Raw genomic sequence first — 25,158 nt, forward strand, 5'->3', positions numbered from 1 at the left:
AATTAGTCATTGGAAGATTTAGAATAGTATTATATCCAAGTAATTTATATTCATTCCCCACAGGCAGCAGTGATGGTTCCTGGGATAAGGAAACACTGCCCTCTTCCCCATCCCAGGGACCTCAGGCCTCTGTAACCCACCCCCGCATGCCTGGAGCACGTAGCCTTCCACTTAGTCATCCTCTCAACCATCTTCAGCAGAGTCACCTTCTGCCAAATGGTACGATGGCATTTTTTAGCATTAAAAATCGTAGTTTTTTAAATTGTAATTATCAGTTGTCAAAATAGGACATAATAAAGAGATATACTATATTTACATAACTAATTGGGATAAGTTAAAGAAAACCCTAGTATTTTAAGGAAGATTCAGACTGATTATAGGAATAATATAGCAAAGAATTGACCATTTGTATTAAACACAGGAAAAGTTAGGAAATGATAAACCATGGCACAGAACCAGATAGCTGTAAGCCTAGTTTCCCTGAGTAGTGAGTGAAATTTTTGCATACGAAGAGGAAAAATATTTTTTCTTTGACTACCATTATTAGAAAACTTTTGAATGTTTCAATTTTTAATGATTTATGTCCTCCAGAGCAATGATGATATATGTGCATTTTTTATAGGACTGGAACTTCCTTTTATGATGATGCCCCACCCTCTAATTCCTGTCAGCCTACCTCCAGCATCTGTCACCATGGCAATGAGCCAGATGAACCACCTCAGCACCATTGCAAATATGGCAGCAGCAGCACAAGTTCAGAGTCCCCCATCCAGAGTTGAAACATCAGTTATTAAGGTAATTCTTTTTTTATACAATTATTTTGGCATGTTCATCTTAAGCCACCATCCCTTAATCCATTTTTCTTATTCCATAAGTACATTTGAACTCTAAAAAGCTAAGTGATAGTAAATAGACTATTAAAAAAAAAAATCACTTGTAGCAAATGGCCCCAGGGGCACATTACTTAGGCAGGCTAGGGTTGCTTTAAATTCTCTATATATCTATTAAGATAGAGAAAAACATACAACATTAAATGTTACAGTTCAAATTGTGTGTGTTCTTACATAGGTAGTTGTGTGTATGTGTGTGTGGTGTTATGAGCATTGATGTGTGGAGAATCAGAAGACTAGAAAGGATAAATTTTGCCACTTCCTAGCTCTGTCACCTTAGACATGTTATTCAATCTTCCTGATTCTAGTAAATATCTAATAAAGGCATAATCCAGTGTGGATTATGTTGTAAAAACTAAATGAAGTAATAAAATTGGAAGTTTCCATAAATTCAAAAGTACACTAAATTAAAGGTAACATTATTGTAATATAAACTTCATATGTGCATATATACACAATTCCGTCTCCTCTATCCCTGTGTATCTGTGTGTGTATGTGTGTGTATCGTATGTGTTATATATGTAAATATCTTTTACTTTCATATTATTTTAAAATGTGTACTTAAAATATTTTAACTGCATTGTCTGATTGGCTAAGGGGTAAGAAATAACAAAAAATTAAGAATAGATTATTAATTGTTAAACTAAGTACAAGATATTTTATGCTGCATGATCATTATTTGACATTACAATTATCCCATTTTTCTGAATACAATACACTTAAATTTAGGGTAGCCTCTGGAGCGCATCTTATATAAATGGCCCTGTTCGGATCAAAAGTTCAGAAGATCGAGACCATCCTGGCTAACATGGGGAAACCACGTACCTACTAAAAATACAAAAAATTTGCTGGGCGTGGTGGCGGGCACCTGTAGTCCCAGCTACTTGGGAGGTTGAGGCAGGAGAATGGCGTGAACCCGGGAGGTGGAGCTTGCAGTGAGCCGAGATGGCGCCACTGCACTGCAGCCTGGGTGACAGAGTGAGACTCCGTCTCAAAAAAAAAAAAAAAAAAAAAAAAAAAGACCCTGTTACTACTTACATACAATGTGGAGTAATATGCAAATAGGAATTTTTCTTATATTAATGGCTCTAAAAACAAAGATGTGTCCCAGATGCTTCGGTTATTTTCTGTAGTATCAATACCAGAGGAAAAAATAACCAAAAGTCTCACAGAAGATGCGGATCAACTACTCAAAGATCACCACCTCAGAGAGCACCAGTGAGTGCCACATTGTTATCAGCCAAGGAACTGATAAAAAGACCTTTGAAAACCCTTCTCTAAGAGGGATATTGTTGTCAGATTATTCAATAGGCAAGATATCACCATCTTGTTTAATTTATGATGATGTTAGGTAATAGGTATTATTGAGAATTAACCACTCTGATTGTCTCACTCATTAAAGTTATCTAGACGAGGAGTTTGGCTGAGGGAAAAATCCATTTCAGTCTTCCCATCATTGTAGTCAATGGCTACTTTAAGCAAATGTTACAAGGTACTAAGTATTAATGTATACGATGTGATTATTCTCATTAAAAGAATCTGGTCGTGATTACCATAAAGAATCATCTCATAGTATTAATTATGTAATTTTTACTTTCAAAACTGGTAACTAAAATCTCTCATTTAGGTAAGATTTACATTAATAAATAAGGCAAACATATTATAGAAGAGCAGATTTTAGCAGTTTAAAGTCATAATGGGTGTCTAAGTGTCTAAGTTATGACCCGTAGCTAATATTTGCATGTGAGATGGCTTACATATTCCTACATCCAAAAGCCTTTATTTATATCAGGATACTTGATTTATTTTATTTTGCAATATACACATATTTTTAAAAATAGTTGTGCTACTTGTTAATTAGAATACTTAGGGGATCTCCTTTTAATACATCCTTGGTTGTCACAGAGTTTAGATAAGTAGGAGGAAGAAGTTGAGTTTCCTCTGGAAGAAGTCTATAGAAAATAATTCAGGACTCAATGATTGGGAAGTCAGAAACATTCCTGTGTTTTCCTAGATTAAGTTTGGGAATGGAAAGGAGGGGGATATGTGGAGAAAGGAAGAAAATACACAAAAAGAGAAGAAAGTGAGGTCGTTTTCTATTTTAAGATATGTGCCAACACCTACTAAGTCATAGAGATATCTCACTTCTTCTGTTGTTGCAAATATTTTCAGAAACTTGGTTACATGCAGATTAAAGGGAGTTGTGGATTTTGAAAGTGTTGATGTAAATGGTAATAGTAGCAGCCAAATAGGGAACAATGGCTCTAATTGAGAATGATTACAGAAAGTAAAATCTGATAGTTTTTATTGCCAACATCAAAGTGAAGTTCAATTGGCTGTTGTGGAAGGGCCGAAAGGCCCATTTTTTATCATGGTGCCCTTATTTTGTGAGGCAGGTCATTTGTATAGCTTCGAATTTGATACTGACAGGTAAAGATTATTGAAAGTAAACACATTTTAAGAAAGGCATGAGATGATTCTAACAGTTTTAGACGCTTAAAGACATCCACATAACCTGATAAAAATCAAGTGAGTGTCCTCAGAGAATAAGGGTGAGGAATAGGTCCTCCAAGAAGTTCTAAGTATTAGAGAGAAGAAGTTAACAAATCAACCTGTCTAAATGTATATATTGGTTGACTGTATAGAACAAGAAGAGCTTAGTAAACTCACTTAATAGATGCTAATTAAGTTTAGTTTTGGGGAAGTTTTTATTTTCCTCAAAGAAAACAGCTGATTCCTATGTCACCTTTAACAGTATTGGACACGTGTGGGTAACTAGAATAGGGACTACACACTGGTTTGCCTGGGAAGAGTCTATTAATAAGTGTGAAAGTCTGTTGCAAGTGAAGTGTTAAATGTCATAGAAGATTGAGCCTGTATGACGGAATTATAAAACAACTGGAGAAATAGCCTTTAAAGAGAAAATAGAACTTTGAGAGATGTTCTAAATGCTGGAATAACCGTTTACATTTTTTAAGAGTAATGACAAGAAGACTTAAAATTAAAACTCAACCTAAATGCAAATGGCAATAAGAATTTGTAGGACAAAAGAGAAGCAAAAATATAGCTTTCAGAGTTACATATTTTAAAAATATTATTTGTTTAGCTGTTTCTACGAAGTAAAGGAGCTCCAAAAGTTTTTTCATTAACATATCAATTCAAGTACATGAAATGGAGCAGGGCCTGAATCCCCAAGCTGCCAACGTTGGGTGAAATCTATTCTGCTGCTGGTTTTTATGGCCTGTGAGTTAAGAATGGTTTTGCATTTTTAAATGGTTGGAAAAAAATAAAAAGAAAAATATTTCATGACACATGAGAATTATATGAAATTCAAAATGTAGTGTTGGTAAATAAAGTTTTTTCTGGGGACAGAGCCACATCTAAATTTATGTAATGTCTATGGCTATTTTCACATAAAAGACAGAGTGGACTAAAATACTTGCTATTTGGCCTTTTACCAAAAAAGTTTGTCAATACCTGTGTTAGACCTCTGATTATCCCAAACCCACATGAATCTCAGGCTATGGAAAACTGAAGCAGTTCAAACTAAACTCTCAAACACAATAGAGCCAAGCAGAAAAAAAAAAACTAAAATAATTGAGAATTTAGGGTTGAAAGAATTAAATGCACTGAGGAAAAGAGAACTAGATAGATGAAGACTTTCCCACTATGGCATTGTTATTTGCTTTACATGCAAGTGTTCATGAGATAGTCTGCTAAAGTCTTGAACTTAGACTTTCTATGGCTGGTTGTATTGAGTATAATCAAGATTATTTTGAGGAGGAAATTGACATATACTCTTTAGACAATAATAATTCTAATTAAAATTCCTAGTTGTGTGGATATATGCACAATTTCCTCTCCCCTCTCCCTAAATATCTGTAGGGATATATTAAATAATTATAAACTGTACCTGTATTAATTTCTTATGTGTCAGTGATGCCCATATACTTTTTCTGTTTAGCATTCATAGAACATAAAGCAACTTAGACTTGAGATGTTATGTAATTCAGCTTCCCCCATAATGGAGAAATAATTCCCACATCTTTCTTATTCATTTTCATATATCTAAGCTTTTGTAGGATGCCTAATCTATTTTCAGCAGATTTAAGAGTGAGAAGTATATTCATTAATCAAATTAAAATTTGCATCTCAATAGCTTCTACCTTAAATTTGTTATATTTTATTGGAAGAAAAATGTCTACTAATTCTTCTAGGTTCTAGCCATTTCAATATTTAAGCCCTCTGTTTTAGTGCCTATAGTGTTTCTGTTTTCTAGGCCAATTATTCTAATTTGTTCTGATTATTCTTCATCTTTTTGGCTGCCTTCTTTTTACTGAAGTCACCGTCTATCCCACCATACTCTAGAAGTGAATTGTGCAATGAAGAGACACTAGACATCAACCTCAATTTGGACAATAATCTATAAATCTAGTCATAGTTCCTAAGATTTTGTTTGGTAGTTGAATGTCTGACTCAGTACATTTCATGCCTTTCTGACATAAAATTCTGTTAAGCCAGTTTTTCTTCATCTTTTATTTGTGTTAGGAATTTTTATTTATCTACATTAAGTTTTTTAGTTTCCATTCCATTGATTTAGGGTCTTTAGATACTTTGGAGTATTAACATCCCAGACTATCACATTAGCTATTTATGCCACCTTTGTATCATTTCCAAATTTTAAAAGGATGTATTCCTTTATTACCTTAAACAACAGAGTGAAATAAACAATATAAATCAACAGATCAATTTCTCTTGTCATTGGAGAATTCCTAATAGGTTGAAATGTTCTATTAATTGATTCTCAGGTATCATTCATTATGTAACCCCAAATTCTCCTGAATGAATCAATATTTTTCTCAGTTTTTATTTAATAAATTCACAATGTTATAAAGATTTTGAAAAGAGCGTTCTTGATGAAATAGAAGTAATATTGAAAGGAAGAAGGGAAGCATATTTTAGTGATTTAAGGCATGTGTTCTGAAAGAAGGCTACTTGGATTTTCATTTCGACTTCATCACCTCCAACCAGTGTGACCATAGACAAATTATTTAATATAGTTGTATTTTGTGTAATAACGATACTACCCCATTAGGTTGTCATAATGATTAAATTACTATTTATTTAATCTTTGGAAGTCTTTATATACCAACATTATTTTCATCTTATTACTATTTTGTTTTCTCTCTAAGTATCCAAAATCATTTGTTTAAAAGTAAGTTCTAGAATTTTGCAGGGAATCCCTGTCAAGCTTGTGAAATATAGTCAGAATTCTATGGTGAGACCTCTGTCTCTCTGACTTTCTCTTTTTTTTTTCTGCTCATTTTACCTAATAAAAATTTTATACACAGCTTTGTTTTAATCAAGGACTTTTGGGGTTTGTAGTGCATAGTATGCAAAGCAGATTTGTAAATGCATTTTAAGATTTTCTTCAGAGATAATGTAGAATTGTTTTTGAGAAATATGACAACATTCAAATTACCCTACATTGTTGGATACACATCTTTCTTCTTTTGACACATTACAGTTTTCTGAAAATAGGGAATATGACTTAAATTTGTTAATTTTCTTTGCTGATCTGTTTTGTGTCTCTGTGTGTGTCTGTGTGTGTGTGTGTGTGAGAGAGACTTTGTGACATTCTCATTTAAAGAATTAAACATTGAAAAATGCTATTTATAATTGTACTCATACTTTAAAGCAAGTTCTTAAAATACTATATTAGGAAACAAGATGTTACTTGCATGAAGTTTAAAATGTGAAAAGATTATAAAAACTACAACCAGAGTGACCTAATTCACAAAGTAGAGTGAATCTTAGAACAATGTGACATCATATACTTCATGTTTGTTTTTAGTTACAGAATAGTTTATTCTTTGTACAAACACAAAAATCTCCAAGTGTATGCAGCGCTTTTAGACATAAATTTTTTTCACAAAAAATTTATTTAATTTTACTTGGTTTTAAAAAATAATAAGTATGTTCTCTTTAGGTTTATTTGAATATTGATATTAAATATGAAAAAAGGATGTTAACCTAAAAAAGAAAGTATTACCACACAACCACCACTAATGAAACATCCAGGCCTTGAAATACATCACGTTTAAATGAATGATTTTATAATAATACTAAAAAAGAAACTCATTGTTCACATTTGGAGAATTTTGGGGGAACTGATGTTTTTAAAGGACAATAAAGGCTTAAAGATAAATACATGGAAGGGATCAAGCATTTTTCCTGCCTTTTCCATAAAAACTGATCCTAAGAATAACCAAATGATTCATGAGGTAACTTTGTGATCATAGAAACCTTCTAGAAAATAAGTGTGTAGGAAATTACAAGCCCTAATGAAGTGACGAATTGTGGCCATGATCATCAGTGGTGGCTGGCATCATAAAAGGCAACCAAGCAGACATTACGCTCATTATAGAAGCTTGCAACACCATCTATGAAGTAGTCGTACCCCCACATCAACTTGAACCAAGCCTCCAGATGTAACTATGCAGGAAACTCAAGGGTCAAAGGAACATCGGGATGAATTAGACTCATCAAGGGAACTGCAGATGAGAGGCTCATCATGGTGGTGGCCTGTAAGAACATACATTTGTGCCTTACTAAGTTAAACATTGACTTTAAACATTTACCATGCAGGAGAGATTGATGCCAGTTAAAGGCAGTGCTGGTCAAATCAGCACTTACCTGTTTTCCCTTGCTGTTCTTCCTTCACCTCTATATCCCTTGGCTGTAGTAAAGGAAGAAGTCCTACCTTTTAATTAAGACGCCAGTATTTATTGTCAGATGGTGCTGAATTATAATTCCTGAGTCAAGATTTTATTTTGCTGCTTAAAGTAACTTTATATTATCAAATAGAAACCCAGAAAGTTACAAGGCTACGTGAATTTTCATACACTCTTGGGAAAAATATAGTCCCCTACCACCAATGAGTGAGTTCAAAAAGACAACAGGAGAATAAAGTTAAGTTGTTTCAGATTATATTAAGTTGTTTCACGGGGCCTTGCCAGTTTCATGTTTGGAAAACTTGAGTATTTATTGAGTTCCATAATCAAAGTTTTTTTTAAAAGCTATGTAAATATTGTTTGGGTCTTCCTCAGCTATGGAATCTTGATTTGGGCTGCCTGGTCCTCAACTAGGTGTAAGCATGCTAACATCATTGACTGTCTCTTAAAAGTACTTTTAAGCATTTTTCTGAATACAGGATTCCAATTCTGCTATTTATCTTCTTTGCACATTTTTCCAAAGCAAAGGAATTTGAACACCACTCTTAGTGTCAATGATGTTGCATTTCACTAACAACATTTACCAGGTGTGATATATGCTCCACGGGGACAATAATTTTTGTCAGTTTTGCTTAATTTTATATAACTAGAACCTAGATCCTGCCTGGTACATAGTAAGTGTTCAGTAAATACTCATTGAACTAATGTATTTGAGCCTGAGTTTTCTTAAAGCTGAGAAGTTTTGGTTATATAAAGTGCTGGTCAACTTCATCAATTTTATAAATGAAAAGTTATATGAAGATAACATTTAGGCTGGGCGCGGTGGCTCACAGCTGTAATCCCAGCACTTTGGGAGGCCTAGGCTGGTGGATCACTTAGACCAGCCTGACCAAGGTGGTGAAACTCTGTCTCTGCTAAAAATACAAAAAATTAATCGGGTGTGGTGGCAGACGCCTGTAATCCCAGCTACTCAGAAGCTGAGGCAGGAGAATTGCTTGAACCGGGGAGGTGGAGGTTGCAGTGAGCCGAGATTGTGCCACTGCACTCCAGCCTGGGTGACAGAGCAAGACTCTGACTCAAAAAAACAAACAACAAAAAAAAATTTAATATTACAAATTGTTTCCCCACTTCTATATCCTATTCAGTTAGGGAATCTCTATTGAAAAACAAAAAATGAAGAGAATTAAAAGGAGAGCAAAATAAATAAAAGCTAAATGAAATGATCCTTTAGAGAAATGAGTTGTGATTATACTTACCCTAAGAAAATATTTTAATTTGATAAAATATAATACATTTTTAAGGTGGAGAGAGGGCAGCTGAGATAATGCAATTTTTAAAATGTTTAATCACATGTGTGTAGTACTGAACATTTTATGCTTTTTATTTTAGAATTTGAGTATGTTGTTTTTGAATTCTATTTTTGATTCTGAATTATCCTACACACCAAATACTTCTTTTTCTACCCAGAGGCAAAAATGCAGCTTTTCCTTTTTTGTTCTCCTGTTACTATTAGTTTAGTAGTATGACCTTTTTTTTTTTTTTTTTCAGTGGAAGAGTACTCCTCTTAAATTTTCATTTATTACTGTGGCAAGTTTTATAAAGATGGAACATTGCAAAAGATTGTGTTTTATTGATTGGTGAAGCTGATGCAGGACTATAAAGGAGTGTGTTGAAGTATTAAATTAAATATTCTTCCTCTCTGTCCTGCTTCAGCCCCTTATTGGAGGTTAAAGGGTATTACACAAATGAAATGATAAATCCAGTTTACCTAGTTTTCTTATAGACATTGAACTGCTTCTTACTTACTATGTCTGAATAAAACTCATTATCTATTTTGTTTCAGTAATAATTATGAGATTCCCTCCTAAGCAATTCTTTATTGTCTCCATTATTCTCCATCTTATAGAATACTCTGGAAAGGCAAGCATATAAATATGATAAAAGAATTAAGCTGTTGAAACAAATTAATTTATTGTGCAACAATGTATTCAAATCTTACTTGCTCAATGGATTTTACTTTAATGGAATTCTTCAAAGAACAATACATTAGGTTCCAAAGATTGAAATTATACATTAAGTAAAATGACTGAATATGTTGTATCTCAATTTATAGAAAGTTTCAACTGAATAGTTAAGCTTTTAAATCATAAAAATTTGCATAAATTAAAATATTTTCTTCAAATAACAGTATTAACTATTGTCTTTGTATCCTTTGTTCTTGAACACAAAACTACAATTAAAGCAAAAACTAAGTTAAAGGTAAATTAAATACTATAATTTTACTTATACATATTTACTGAGCTTTAAATTATGCTTTTAAAATGCATTTTACATAAAGATTTCAATCTAATTTATTTTTACTTAGTATAATATGTCTTTTTAAGAGTATTTTGGATGTGTAAATGAATAACTGAACAATTCATGAATTAAAGGGATGATCACAGATAACTTTGACATTTAAGTACATTGGCTAATAAAGCATTTTTCTACTTATATGGGAAATGTTAAAATAAACAAGGAATTATTTTAATGGCATAATAATTGTTTCCAGAGATTTATGCATTAAATATTTAAGCATTTTATGAGTTAAATATCTCAGAACAATTATATTCTCATGCTTTCCATTAGCACTACTAAGAAATCTATTATGACAGGAAAATCAGACTTGCAAAATCATTTTAGAGAGACTGATTTATTTCAAGACTGTACTTTATGTCTGTTCAGCCAAACATATGCATTAACATAATTATTAAGAAAAATATTAAAATTTATTGATAGATAAGCATTGATGTGAGTAACCTTTGGAATAAAATGGAATGGTTAATTTAGAAAATTTTCTTTATTCAAAAATATATCAGTGCATTTTCTTAAATACACACCATGTATTTCTGTGTAATCCAAGTGTTAACAGTTAGATGTATTAGGAATTAGCTCTAAAGCTTAGACAAACTATGCTTCTATTAGAATTTCAGGAAATCAAGATTAGACTTTAAGAGTGTATCTCTGGACATGTATGCAGTTAGCTGCAGTATTGTTTCTTAATATATTTATACAAATTATAGAGGAGTTCTACATATAGCCTTATAAATGCATTCTCTATGATAAGTGCACAAATACTTCAAAACCATACACAACTAAACTTTTGAATTATGGCGTGGCTAACACAAGCCAAGATTGTCTTTTGATTTGTGATTACAATGATTTGATATGAGAATATTGCTATTTGAAGCTTCTTTATAGGTTAGGGTAGTTATAATTAGAAGACAGGAAGTAAGTTTTGGCATCCAGATGTGAAGTTTCTGCTCTTTTAAGTCATATACATGTTTGTCTTTTAAAACTGTTGGTCGTTTGTTTACCTTAGACATTTTAGAAGCATACATGCTTCATTTTGTTAGTTTGGAAAAATAACTGATAATATATTCGTTTTCCATGTTACCCGTGATAAAGATTTCAAAATATCTTAATCTGCAAACTGTAAAGTTGGATGCCATCTTTCTGTAGTATCCTAGCTTGTAACAAATGCATACATGTTATAAACGTCTCTGAAAAGTTAGTTTTAAATTTTAGTATCTGGGATGTATGTTTGTCTTTGTCCCCCCTTGTTTTCTCTTTCCTCTTCCCATCTCGTCTCTCTGTCTCTTTCTCTCTCTCTCTCCCTCCCATTTATTTGCATATTTGCAGTATTTCAAGTGGAAACCCCACATAACTTGAGATGGAAAATATATTGTGCGTTGCTTACATTTACCTACATTATCAATTTTGCTATTTGCAGAAAATAAAGCACTTAATTGTTAACCTCTGATCAATTAAGGTAAAGGGCTAATGCTTTTTAGTATAATACTAACAATATGTCTGCCTTCTGTGGGAGTTTATTGTCTTTTACAGAAGCCTATCAGCACATATTAGCCCTGTCTAAAAACTCTTGAAGTTCAACAAGTTATCATTACGACAAGATTGTAATACGCATTGCAACTTTCGAGATTAAAATTTAATTGACCTCTTTTCTTTTCCTTTACAATATTGTTTTGTCGTGAAGTTTCTTATAGCACTTTTTTTTTTTTTTAATTCCATGGAATATATGTTAGGAAACCATTTTACGACATGGATTTGGGAAAAGGGCTTGGCTATTTTTTCTGGTTATTTTCATTTTATTTGTCATGGTCTTCAAAATGAAGTCTCAGCATATCTGTTGAAGATGTTTATTGGCAGTGTACACCATTGCAAAATTAAAAGAGTGTGACAAAAGTACAGCTCAATCTTGGTTCCATATTAAAATCATAGGGAGAGCTTTAAAAAGATACTGAAGTCTGGGTCCCATTTTAGACCTAGTGTGTTAGATTTCTAGGGCCACTGTAACAAAGAACCAGAAACTGGGTACCTTAAAACCACAGAAATTTATTGTCTCTCATTATTGGAGTCTAGAAGTTCAAAATCAGGAGTTCATGAGGACCATGCTCCCTTTGAGATTCTAGGTAGAATCCTTCGCTTTCTATAGCTTCTGGTAGCGGCTGGCAATCCTTGCCATTCCTTGGCTTGAAGCTGCATAAGTTTAATCTCTTCCTCTATGGTCACATGACATTCTTCCCTTCTATCTTCACATCTACTTGTAAGGACATGAATCACATGGGATTAAAAGCCACCCTAATCCAGTATGTTCTCATATTAACTAATTATGTCTGCAAAGACTCGGTTTTCAAGTACATTCATATTGATAGGGACCAAAGGTTAGGGCTTCAACAGATCTTTTTGGGGGACACAATTAAGCCATAATACTCAGTAAACCAGAATCTCTGAGAGTGAAACTCAAGCATAAGCACGTTTAAAAACATGCGATTCTGATGTGCAGCAGGATTTCAAACCATCACAGTGCTAGTGGAATCACTTTGACCAAAGATGAGCACGATCATCATTCTCACTGGCAGTACAAAGCCTGGAACCTCCTATTTGTTTTCCATATTGAGTTAACATTGACATTTTGGAAACATTAGCCTCCTACAGGCCAATTACGTTTTAGATTTTTTTCTCTATTTCATAATTGCATGTTTTCTCCCTAATAAGGAATAACGTACTAATTATTTATAAGTACATTATACATCTACATACTTTATGTAGTTTTCTTTCACATTTTAACTATTTATTAATTATTACAAACACAGTTCATCAAGGCCTGTGTCTGTTAATAACTGAGGGTATAAATATTTTGCTGCTCAAAGTAGAAAATGTTCACCAATGGGTACCTTCTTTCTTAATCTGTAATTCCATTTATAATAGCTAATTGGAGACATTTATAGAATCTACTTGCAGATTTGTCTAATGGAGAATGTACAGAGCTTAGAGAGGGAGGTATGGAGTGAGACAAGACTGTTGACATAAAATAGAGTATCAGGAAGCACAGTACCAAATTTCCCTGGGACATGATTGATATATATTTCATAAATGTGCCCTTAATACATTTGTTTGGTTGAATTGAAGCTAGGTGTGGTAGGTACTCTGAGAATTATTTAAAACAAAGAAAATTATTCCAATATTAAACAATAATCCATTTCCATGATGCCTTAAAATGTGACTGAGTATGTCCAGAGCAGTACCAGGATGGAATACCTGTTAAAAACTCCTCTGGTACTATTATTATGGTCAGTCATGTTGATAATGTGTTTATTACATGATCTTTAGATACTTGCGGAAACAAGGGAATATATTTAAAGATTTCTTCCAAATGATAAATAATCCTTCTTTATTCTCCGAGGTCTTTGTTGTCTAATGGATTCTTATTTGGATATTTTTGAGTGTCGTCTTAGGGCTTACTTTTTCTCCAGAGTGGATTGACATTTGTCATTACTGCAGTCACGCTTACCTGTAGAACCATAGTTTCATAGACCATCTTTTTCTACTTTATTTGGCTTTGCTCAAGATAAACATATCTTTTAGTACAGTTAAATGCTGATGAAATAAAGTGTTTATTCTCTTTACATTTCTTATTGTATTGAGAAAAACCAACATTCATTTAGTAAAGATCCGTTGTATTTAATGTCTTTTCTACCCTCCTTCCCTCCCTTGCTGGTGCAGGAGCGTGTTCCCGATAGCCCCTCGCCTGCCCCCTCTCTGGAGGAGGGGAGAAGGCCTGGCAGTCACCCATCATCACATCGCAGCAGCAGCGTGTCCAGCTCCCCTGCTCGGACTGAGAGCTCTTCTGACAGAATCCGTAGGTCTCATACTTCTACTTGTCACCATTTTAAACTTTATTAGGGTTTAGCTGGCTTTTCTAATCAACATGCCCTCATTCCAAATAGATCTCAGATGGATCATGTTCTGAAACTCTGTAGCAATAGCGATCTCTCAAAATTATGTTTCCTAGTTTGCAATATCATGAGGTATGATACTACATTAACAGGTCCTGATATAAATTTCCTCTCTTTGATGCCACATATAAAGATTTGAGCTATGAAACAGAGAAAATAAGTAATCTTTTAGGTTGGTTTCTGAAGTAAACACGACCAATTCTCAAATATCTAGTATCTTGGTACACTGTTTATGGATTATTCAACATATTCCTCAAATCCTACTCTGCCATTTTTGTAATTCACTGACTTTTAAATTTTATCTTTGTGTTAATGGAGATATCCACAAAGAGAAATGAGTTAAATTCAAAATAATAAATTTAAAATGCATACATTTCTAAGTCATTCAGGTGGTCAATGGATTAAATAATTTCAAATTAGCTAAGTTTGATAATTTGAATTAGTAACAATCAATAATGCATACTATTGCCATATATTGTTATTTTTAAAATTTGGAAAGTAAGGCTCTATGTTATTTTATAACATTTTCACAATATTTAATCTTGGTACTTATGGCCAAGAAAATTAAGAATAAAGTTAAAATGCCATCCAATTAACAAGTGATTTTTGTGTTTGTATAATAATGTCAGATTGTTCTTTTGGTAAATGACTATATTAAAAGAGAATAACTTGTTTGATAAAACCTATATATATTGCTTATTTCCAGAATTTAGCTATTATTTTATGCAATTACGTTTATAGCATGAACTTCCTCTAATTATACAAAGTTTATTTAAGTTATTTGGTTGTTGAGAATATTTTCATAATAGGAAAGCATTTTCTAGAAAGTCACTTTATAGGTTATAAAGGAATGTATGCATAAAGTGAAAATTGTTGATCTGGGAGCTATTGAAGTGGATAATTTAAAGATTAAGTTGAATACTATGTAAATAATTACAAATAAAAGATAGTTAATTATTGGCAATTATATAGTTCAACATAATACTAAATATATATACTTGCTTTGGCCTGCCTGAAACATATTTCCTTAATTTTATAACTTTATACACAATTTTAAAAGTCTTCAAATAAAATATTTACTATATATTTTTATGGTATGTTGACACTAGAATCAGAAATTTAATGATAAATATTGGTTTCATTATAAGATATTGTCATTGGAAAGGTGCTGTCCTAGAGAAGAAAAAATTTTGGAATAAAATGGAAATGACGGACAGATTGGGGAAGATTTGAACAAGTTTTGTTATACATTCATGTTATTTTATTAATGGTAATATTCTTTTTTAAATTTTTGATAGAAACAAAGGAGACATTTTTGTATGCCTGGGATACCGTAATTGTTGAAATGGAAATAGATCCACATCCACACACATACATATATATGTACATATATGTAACATATTACTTTAAAGTAATTGTAGACTAAGAAAATTTTCAAATATAATACAAATCATTCTTATGTGTTTGTCATCCTGATTTACCTCATCAGTCAACCAATCAAGTTCTCTAAAAGTGATATCTCAATAAAGGCATAATGTCACCTAGTGCTTCTATCATAGATTTAATACAACTTTACCTCAAATTCATCATCGTTTATCTTCTGCAAACAAGAACATTATTTTACATAAGAGAAAAATGATCAAAATCAGTAAAATAACATTATTATAGTACTAAAATTTGAACTGCAGTTTTTATTTAAATTGCACTGATTTTCCCACCAATATTTTTTAAAGCAAGATTTTTTTTTTCTAGCTACAAAAGCCAATCTGTGATCACACACTACAATTAGTTGTCATATTCTCTTAGTATTCTTTAATCTGGAACAGTTCCTTAGTCCATTTTGTCTTTCAGTAACTTTTTTTTTTTTTTTTTGAGTACAGGCCATTTATTTTGTAGAATGTCCCTCAGTTTGGATTTTTTAATGTTTCCTTTTGATTAGACTTAGGTTATGGATGTTTGGTGGGAATCACACAGCTGTGGTAGTGTGTCCTTCTTAGTGAATCATTTCGGGAGACACACATTTCTACAATATCAGCAATAACTTTATCACTTTCTTAAGGTGGTGACTACCAGGTTTCTCTATTGCAATATTACTTGTTGTTGTTGTTGTTTACCTTTGTAGATAGTGAGTGTCTGGTGAGAAAAATATCTTAAGACTATGCAAATATTCTGTTCTTTACCAAACTTCCACTCACTAGTTTTAGAATTATCCCTTGATCCCTGAAACAATTATTATAAATGGTGTTTGCCAAATGGCAATTTCTACTATATTATTCTTATATTTTAAAAATTTATATTTTCCAGATAAAAATCATGTTTTATGCAAAATAAAAATAAAGTGAGGTGATGTCATTTTCAATACTTTTTGCATATTCTGACAAATTATCATGTTTATCAGTTATCACAGTGTTTTTAGGGATAGACTATAAATTTAAAGTTAGACCATTCTATTAATATTATAGTTACTATTGAGTCCAAGAGAGTTTAATTGACTTATTGGAACCTTGTGTGTTATGGTGTTTTTGTGTTTTGTTTTGTTTGTTTTCTTTTCGGCTATAATAGCGGTCCATCAGAATGGGTTGTCCATGAACCAGATGCTGATGGGCTTATCACCAAATGTACTTCCTGGGCCCAAAGAGGGAGATTTGGCCGGTCATGACATGGGACATGAGTCAAAAAGGATGCATATTGAAAAAGGTAATGTATGATTATGTATTCCTTGTTTTTCCTGATTCAATAGATTTTAGAACTAGATTTTAATCACACAATGAAGTCTATCTCTACATTATGTAAAAAAAAGCATATAAATGTTTTTAAAATCCACAATATTAAGCACAAATTAAAGCTATTCAACAAGAAAGAGGTATGAAGACCTGCTGCACTTCTCTTACACAACAGGTAAGTTACAATTTAGTTACCAGTACATTTAAAAAAAAAAAAAGTCCCAATTGTTATCTCTCAGTTCCTATAGGGTCTGCTATTTGACTTTTTCAATATCTTCAGGGTCACTGTCATTTTACTTAGCATGATAGAGCAATAACAATATAGAAAGGATTATTCTGTCTTCTTTTGAATTAAAAAAACAGTTTACAGACCAATAAGGAAACAGAAATATATTTTATATGTCAATGTACTAGTAGTTGTATAAAATATATTTTGTATGTCAATGTACTAGAAAGCTCAGGTTCTACATAGCTAAAAAAGTTTCTTATATTTTGTTAATGTCAATCAAACCCATTTGTCACAGGCAAAAGTGTGTATTTTCATGCCCTATTTGATAATTCCATGAAAAAATTAAAATATTATTTTAGTCAGCATATTAGAAATTTATTCTTGGAGATGCAAATACATATTTTCAAATTGTAAGTGTTAAATTGTGGATATAAGAATCTTCCCGCCTATTTTTTATTTTAACTTAATATTTTCAAACTTTATAAATCCATAGATAGGATAATTTGCTTATCTTTTTTTGACAAAGCCATCAAATAAGCAGTGTTGTGAATAAGGGTTATTTCTTTGGAAAACATAAAAGCGGCACAATTAATCAGCTGTCAACAAGGAAAGGAAACAAAATTGAGTATTTAAATAATTGAACAGGAATAAATGCATGGAGGGAGATTAAGTTAAGAAGGGGTACCTTCTTCCCACCAAAAAGACTACTCACAAAAAAAGTAAAAATGCTTACATAAAACATTCCCCTTTCAGCATAAAAACAGCTCTGCTAAATCCCTTGGGGAGAAGGAGTATATTTCTACAAATTAGATTATTTGAGCTATGGAATGTCAGTGAGAAAACAATAATCTAGGCACTAGCACGTTAACATCTAGGCATAATTGAGAAATAGAGACATTAATAAAATTTTTACATTATTTGTTGTGAAACTTGATATCAAGTGTTATTTATATTAAGTATTCTAATGCAGTGCATGACTAGGTCAGATGCTCTCTAAATTTTTAACATATTTTTTTCACAACCTCTTCACTAACAATAAAGCAGAATGTCATGTATATTATACATCATATTTATTTTGACCTATACTTTTGATATTTAATAAAAAACCCATGCATAGCAATATTGTAAAAATTAGTATAGTGGGGCTGGGTGTACTGGCTCACACCTGTAATCCCAGCACTTTGGGAGGCTGAGGCGGGCAGATCATGAGGTCAGGAGTCAAGACCAGCCTGACTAACATGGTGAAACTCCGTCTCTACTAAAAATACAAAAATTAGATGTGCGTGATGGTGCGCACCTGTAGTCCCAGCTACTGGGGAGGCTGAGGCAGAAGAATTGCTTGAACCCTGGAGGCGGAGGTTGCAGTGAGCCAAGATCGCACCACTGCACTGCAGCCTGGGTGACAGAGTGAGAATCCATGTCAAAAAAAAAAGAAAAGAAAAATTAGTATAGTGGTAAAACAAAGTTTCATCGAAGACTCAAGTTTTAAGTAATGATATTTAAATATAATAATTAAATGTATGGGTGTCACAATCATTCTCCACTAGGGTTGAGCAAAAGAATAAAGCCCTACAGAAAATTATTTGAGTCACTCTTTTCTCAATTTTCCCTTACATACTATTTACCAAGTTTAACTTGGGATGCATAAGAAGGAAGTTAATTTATGTTATGCAATGAATGTCAGGATATTAGAGCTAAATTCTCTTGCAGCACCGTGGTGGAGAAGGGCTAAGAGAAATATACAAGTACAGAGGTGGTAGTGAAGAGAAAAATACGAAAGGAATGACCAGTACTAGAATTGGAATAACAAATCCCACTAGAATTTTTGGTGGAGAGCTTTGTGCAATGTTATCCTTTGAATTGACCTATATTTTTCATAACTATTCCTTTTTCATATGTCAAGATTTCAATCTCTCTACTGATTTATTATTATTATAATTTTGCCATCATGGAGCATTTTATGAAATAATATAGTAGGTTGATGATCTAGGCATGTTTTAAAGTATTTGCTTTGTTATTTGTAAGTTATTTCTTCATTGCTGTTCTTCCACTACTAGAATGTAAGCTGCTTAGGAGTCATCTGTGTACTACATTTGCTTTAAACAGACTAGGCAGTCTTTGAGTGCATACTGATCTGGGCTGAATTACTAGAAGATTCTAAGAGACAGACAAGAGTTAAAACAACTGTGGAGATCACATGCTTTAAGGATTAATAGCAAGGCTAAAGGTGGAATTTTCTGACCTTCAGAAAGCACATTTATATGAAACACATTAGAACATTCCGACCATGAATATACATAAAAACTTACTATATCACTAATGGTACTTACATCAAGGTTTTCTAAATTGTTTTGCTGTAGGAACAAAGTCCTTGACCATAGCCCAACAGTTTCCCAATATTTTGACATATATTTTATAGTGACAAATAAATTTTTAAGATTCTCCCTAGAAATGTGAAAGTATCATTGATTTCAAATGTGTATATATAATCTCAAAATTTTAATAGATTTTGATACTATTCTAGTAAGCGTTTTGTTATGTGATGCTTTTCTCTTGTGTGTACCTTTTTTTATCTAGTTTTTTAGCATAGTGAATTAATAGTAAATATTCATAGGCTTTCTAGATTGATAGAGACTACTAAATTAAAAATTATTTTCTTTCATGACAACATTTATCGTGGGCCTCATAATATCCCTGTAACTTTCCTACAACTCATATCTATATCAAACAGGTAACTTCATTTAGAGACAGATATTAGTGGAGAAATTAATTGTGTGTTTGTTTCATTTTAGGCTTGAACCTATATGTAATTTGCTGCCTGCCAAGTAAATTATTCAAAAGACAATTACTTCTTTAGAAAACAGTGATTCCAAAAATAGATGCCAAAATTTATTTGTATTCTGAGAATCACTGTGGTCTGAAATCTTAAGCATCAGTAACTTAAACATTTTATGTTCTTCTTAATATTAAATAGCTATGGGCTCCATTCTATTAGCCCAAAAAATTAAGTCACCATTAGTTGAAGGACCAGTGGTTTTAACTATTGAGTAAATTCATTCCATTTTAAAAATAAAGAATGCTCACATAAGGTTTTGAGCTTAGGGAGAGTATAATTGAGGCACATATATATGCATATATATATATACAATATATATATAATACAAAAACAAATGTTTTATATATATATAACAATATAAAATACAAAAATATAAAAATATAAAATACAAAAACAAAATGTTACGTATATCCATAAAACAAAAAGTTTTAGACTTGAATCTATATGTCGGGTCACATCCATATATATATATATATATATATATATATGGGATTACAACACCCACCACCACGCCTGGCTAATTTTTGTATTTTTAGTAGAGACAGGGTTTCACGACGTTGGCCAGGCTGGTCTCGAACTCCTGATCTCAGCTGATCCAGCTGCCTCGGCCTCCCAAAGTGCTGGGATTACAGGGCGTGAGCTACCACACCTGGTCTATTATTTCTCTCTCTCTCTCTCTCTATATATATATATAATATGTATATAATATATAATTATATATAATATGTATATAATATATATATATTATATATAATATGTATATAATATATATATATTATATATAATATATAACAAAAAGTTTTAGGCTTGAATCTATATGTCGGTTCACATCTATCTATATATATGCATGAATACTGCCTTTCAGCTTTTCCAAACATCTGGAGTTCTCAAGAGCTTTCTGTGTTTTAAAACATTGCTGATCTTTTCCTTCATTCTAAATATAGTGGAATAGGCTGTAATAATTGACAGTTGTGGTATATAAATAGGCTCACTGTTTCTTGATGCTAGATCTCTCTGTTTATCCTCCACACATCTGTCCACTGATACTAGTTTACAGTGTTGCTCTCTCATGCATAATTTGTTTTGGCTTTTCTTAAATTGCTGCTACTTTCAACAAATTTTGGAGCATACTTCTTACCTTGCCTGTAACTCAATATGAACATTTCTGTTATTATACAATTTACCTAATTTTTGATTGATCAAAAATTATATATATGATGGAGATAAGCCTGTAATATTAACTTCTTCTAATTATAGAAAACTTAAGCATTTATAGTTGGGACTAACTGTTGCATACCTAATTTGTGTTATTGTATTTTGGTCTTGGATTAAGTAGTCCAATGTGATGTAATCAATGAGTAAATATTTACTGAAAGCTAGATATGTGAATGAAAACAAATGAAATGCAAATCAATCGCTCTCTTTCTCTGTCTCTCCCTTTCCTCGTTAAAATTATACAGCTTTTTCTCTTAATATGTAATTTCTCCTACAGATAAGGCTTTTTCTCTTCATTTATTTTCATAAGAAATAAGAAAACTTTCTTTCACTGGTGACAACTTCAGGAGACCAGCATTTTAGAAGCAGGACTAATCTGAGGGAGACAGGAAATCCAGGAGGTTTGCTTCAGGCCATAAAGCACTTCTTTTGTGTCATATTCTGCTTGGTAGGGAGTGCTCAAGATTTCCAATGTTCAACATTTTTGTATAAAAACTTTTCATGTTGGTAATCTAAAGCGAAGGACAGAGCACTAAAGGCAATAAAGTAGTTAGAAAACTGGCCGTATTTGGCTTTTTGTTTCTTTATATTTTAGTCTTAGCATCCAACCTTATGGACCATTTTCATACAAAGCCCTTTTGAAAGAAAATCATTATGTATCACTGTTTTCAAGTTTTTGGAAATAATTTTTGAAATATATTTTTATTTCTGCATTTCTCATTGTTTAAAAATCCCAACTTAAATCAAGATTGAGTCTTCAAAAATGCAGCAACATGAATGGAACTACAGGTCATTGTGTTACGTGAGATAAGCCAAGCACAGAAAGACAATTAGTACATGTTCTCACATATTTCGGAACTACAAAAGCAGATCTCATGAACGTAGTTAGATTGCTGGTTTCCAGAGGCTGTTTAGAACAATGGGGAGGAGAGAGGATTAATGGGTCCAAATACACAGTTAGATAGATGAAATAAGACATAATGTTCAATAAATCAATAGGGTGACTATAGTTTACAGCAATCTATTGTATATTTCAAAATACCTAGAAGAGGATAATTTCAAATATTTCTAGCATAAAGAAAAGACAAATATTTAGGGTGATGGATATCCCAATTCTACTGATTTGGTCTTTAAAAATTATGTAAATGTCTTAAACTATTGCACGTACCCCCAAAATATATACATCTATTATGTATCAATAAAAAATTAAATTATAAGTAAACAAATGGCTTTTTTCTTTTAAATTCTAAATAGATCTTATTCAAATTAATCAATACTAAATATTACATACAACAACTATATGGGAGCCTGTTAGTATCTCCTGTGTCTATATAGAATTGCATAGACTAAAAGCCTTTTTATCTTTAAAATTTTCTATATTTTGATAATGTTAACACATATTATAGGGCCATGAGTATTTTCACTTGTAAAATTCTCTAACACACAACTTCTCTTTCACTTATACCATCTAAATATATTTTTGTTGGCACATCTCGAAGTCGCCTATAAAATATTCTATTACCTACCTATGTAATTTTCCTCCTCAGTTTCCACTCCTCGAAAATAAGTGTTGAACTTAGTGCCATCACTTTTAGTTCTGTAATTATAACACTGGACAACAACAACTTTCTTTGGATCGCAGAGCTCTTTCTTAAGTAGATAGCAGATTTCATATGCAAAGCCATAGCTCAGCTTGCTTAAGACCCTGGTTTTGTTATTTTATGAATTATTTCTAGGAGCAGAGCTTGTAATAATGTTTCAATGACAATTGAAGAAAATACTTACTGTAAGATATTCATAACAGCCCTGTAAATGATGGGCAATTGGTATAAAATATAGACTATAATATTTATTTACTTTTTACCCATGCACCTTGATGACCATCATGTCACACTGAGCTTTCAAGTTTCTCAAACATCCTCTGTCCTTTCCTACATGACTTCTGTTTCTTTCCTTACATGGGATATGTATGCCTTCCTATCCACTAGTGTTCAGCCCAAACTTCTTCAGGGCAGGAGCTATGTCTTCTCACCTTCTTTGTATACTTAGCACAGGGTCTGGCATTAGTGGGTACGATAAATTTCTTTTCAGAGTTAAGTGAGATAATATATGTCTGGAGTGTTTGATGCATATAAATATCCAATGGAAACCATTACTACTATCAAATTAGCTAATGAGCAAGTGGTTTGAGTACATAAATTGGAAAATATACATGCTTTAAACCTCTGAATTAGAATATTATCTATTTACAATTCATAATACCACAGTTATCATGATTTACATTTGACCCCAAATAGGAAATTTGAAATTATAATATTGTAGAGAGCACTTTGATTACATATAGCTAGAATGTAATGTGCACAGTTTTGGAGGAAAAAATTGCTAAATTAACTACATTAATCAGTTATTTTATGTCAATGATTGTATTAAAAATAATCTTCATTTATTTAATACAATTTCAATGAATCTTGAATTCATTCAATAAATATATTGAGGATAACAAATATGTGTGGCTGTGTAAATCACAGGTGATAGTGGGTATTAGATGTGAATAGGCTACAAGAGAGTGGGTTAGAAATCAAACGAGATTCCCTCTGATGGGTAGGAATTCTGTCTTTGAACTACTCACACATGCCACTTGTAAAGTAAATTACTGCAGTTTTACATAAAGGTTATATTTCCCAGGAATTTATCATATAACCAATATGAATATTATACTTAAAAATAGAGTCATTTATTAGTGTTGACAACCTCAATGGTTTCTCAATTATATCTCAAGTACATCTTTTCTATGTTTAGATTTTAGTAACTTTTTTGTATACTTAGAAAACTGAATCACGTTAATATCTACTGATGATTTTCATGCACTATATGTCAAAGAGACAAGAGTAGTCTTGTAAATGCTATAAATTTACACATTATAGTAGTTTTACTTGTGATCAGATGAAATGCCTTTTCCTCGTTAAAAAAAAACTATTATTCCACTTAATCTGCTTTATTTTCTTAATACAGTAGGTGTGGAATGACTCACTTCCTCACTGTTTAAGAGATTGTTTTTATATAGTTGTGCAAATAGATAATATTTTTAGAGCATTAAACGTGAGGTAGAGAACAAATTACTAGTAGACTCACTTATTAGTTTCACATTGAAATTTGCTTCATTTAATGATTTATTTATTAATCATCATAAATTCCCTTATAACTTATTATTTGGCTTAATGAATTGGTTATCTCTAGTTTTTTTTTTTTTTTCCTGCAATTTACTAGCTTATTGCTTAACCCATGGATTTCTTTCAGTTTTGCTAGTTTCCAGTTGATATTTTGCATAGTCTAGTATGGAAGTGATCTACAGAGGAAGGTTATATGTATTTTTTACTATGTCTATTTGAGTGAGAATTTACCCCAAATTGAAACTTTTTCTTTCTTTTTTCTTTTTGGTGACAAAGTATTGCTTTGTCGCCCAGGCTGGAGTGCAGTGGCACAATCATGGCTCACTTCAACCTCCACCTCCCAGGTTCAAGTGATCCTTGGGCCTCAGCCTCCTGAATAGCTGGGACTTCAAGTGCACACCACCACACCGGCTCCTTCTTGCATTTTTAGTAGAGATGGGTTTCACCATGTAGGCTAGGCTGGTCTCGAACTCCTGGGCTCAGGCAATCCACCCACCTCAGCATCCCAAAGTGCTAAGATTACAGGCGTGAGCCACCACACAGGCCCTGAAACTTAATTTTGAGAATAGTAATTAACAATCCAACATTGTTTGGTGGAGCTGAAGCTGTTTTTATTTTGCATTTTTTTTTTTTTTTTTTTTTTTGAGACGGAGTCTCGCTCTGTTGCCCAGGCTGGAGTGCAGTGGTGTGATCTCGGCTCACTGCAAGCTCCGCCTCCCAGGTTCACGCCATTCTCCTGCCTCAGCCTCTCCGAGTAGCTGGGGCTACAGGCGCCTGCCACCACGCCCGCCTAATTTTTTGTATTTTTAGTAGAGACGGGGTTTCACCGTGGTCTGGATCTCCTGACCTCGTGATCCGCCCACCTCGGCCTCCCAAAGTGCTGGGATTACAAGCGTGAGCCACCGCGCCCGGCCTGCACATTTTAATTTTGTAAATGGACAGCTATGTTTTTTTCCTCAAAGAACTGTAAAACACCTGTTTTCTTTCCTTGGTTAGACTTACTTAGAAATGTACAAAAATGACTGTTAAAAGTTCAGTGATTGTAACAGCTTTCTTATTTTT

At 32.6% G+C, this 25,158-nt stretch overlaps 1 protein-coding gene across 8 annotated transcripts in view; it reads left to right on the top strand.

Annotated features, from left to right (window-relative positions):
* DACH1 (dachshund family transcription factor 1) overlaps positions 1-25,158 on the top strand; it is a 486,527-nt gene that overhangs the window by 348,937 nt on the left and 112,432 nt on the right. For 4 of the 8 annotated variants that reach the window (XM_055244568.2, XM_055244566.2, XM_063618776.1 and 1 more), the window contains 4 exons: positions 64-219; positions 623-795; positions 13,691-13,826; positions 16,486-16,620. The exons of 2 other annotated variants lie outside the window; for them this stretch is intronic. In XM_055244568.2, the coding sequence (XP_055100543.2) occupies positions 64-219; positions 623-795; positions 13,691-13,826; positions 16,486-16,620 (600 nt within the window). The remainder of the gene's footprint in view (positions 1-63; positions 220-622; positions 796-13,690; positions 13,827-16,485; positions 16,621-25,158) is intronic. 2 more of the 8 variants (XM_063618777.1, XM_055244571.2) reach the window with 1 other exon arrangement.

The sequence above is a fragment of the Symphalangus syndactylus genome, chromosome 15, assembly GCF_028878055.3.
Source record: "Symphalangus syndactylus isolate Jambi chromosome 15, NHGRI_mSymSyn1-v2.1_pri, whole genome shotgun sequence".
Taxonomy (NCBI): Eukaryota; Metazoa; Chordata; class Mammalia; order Primates; family Hylobatidae; genus Symphalangus; species Symphalangus syndactylus.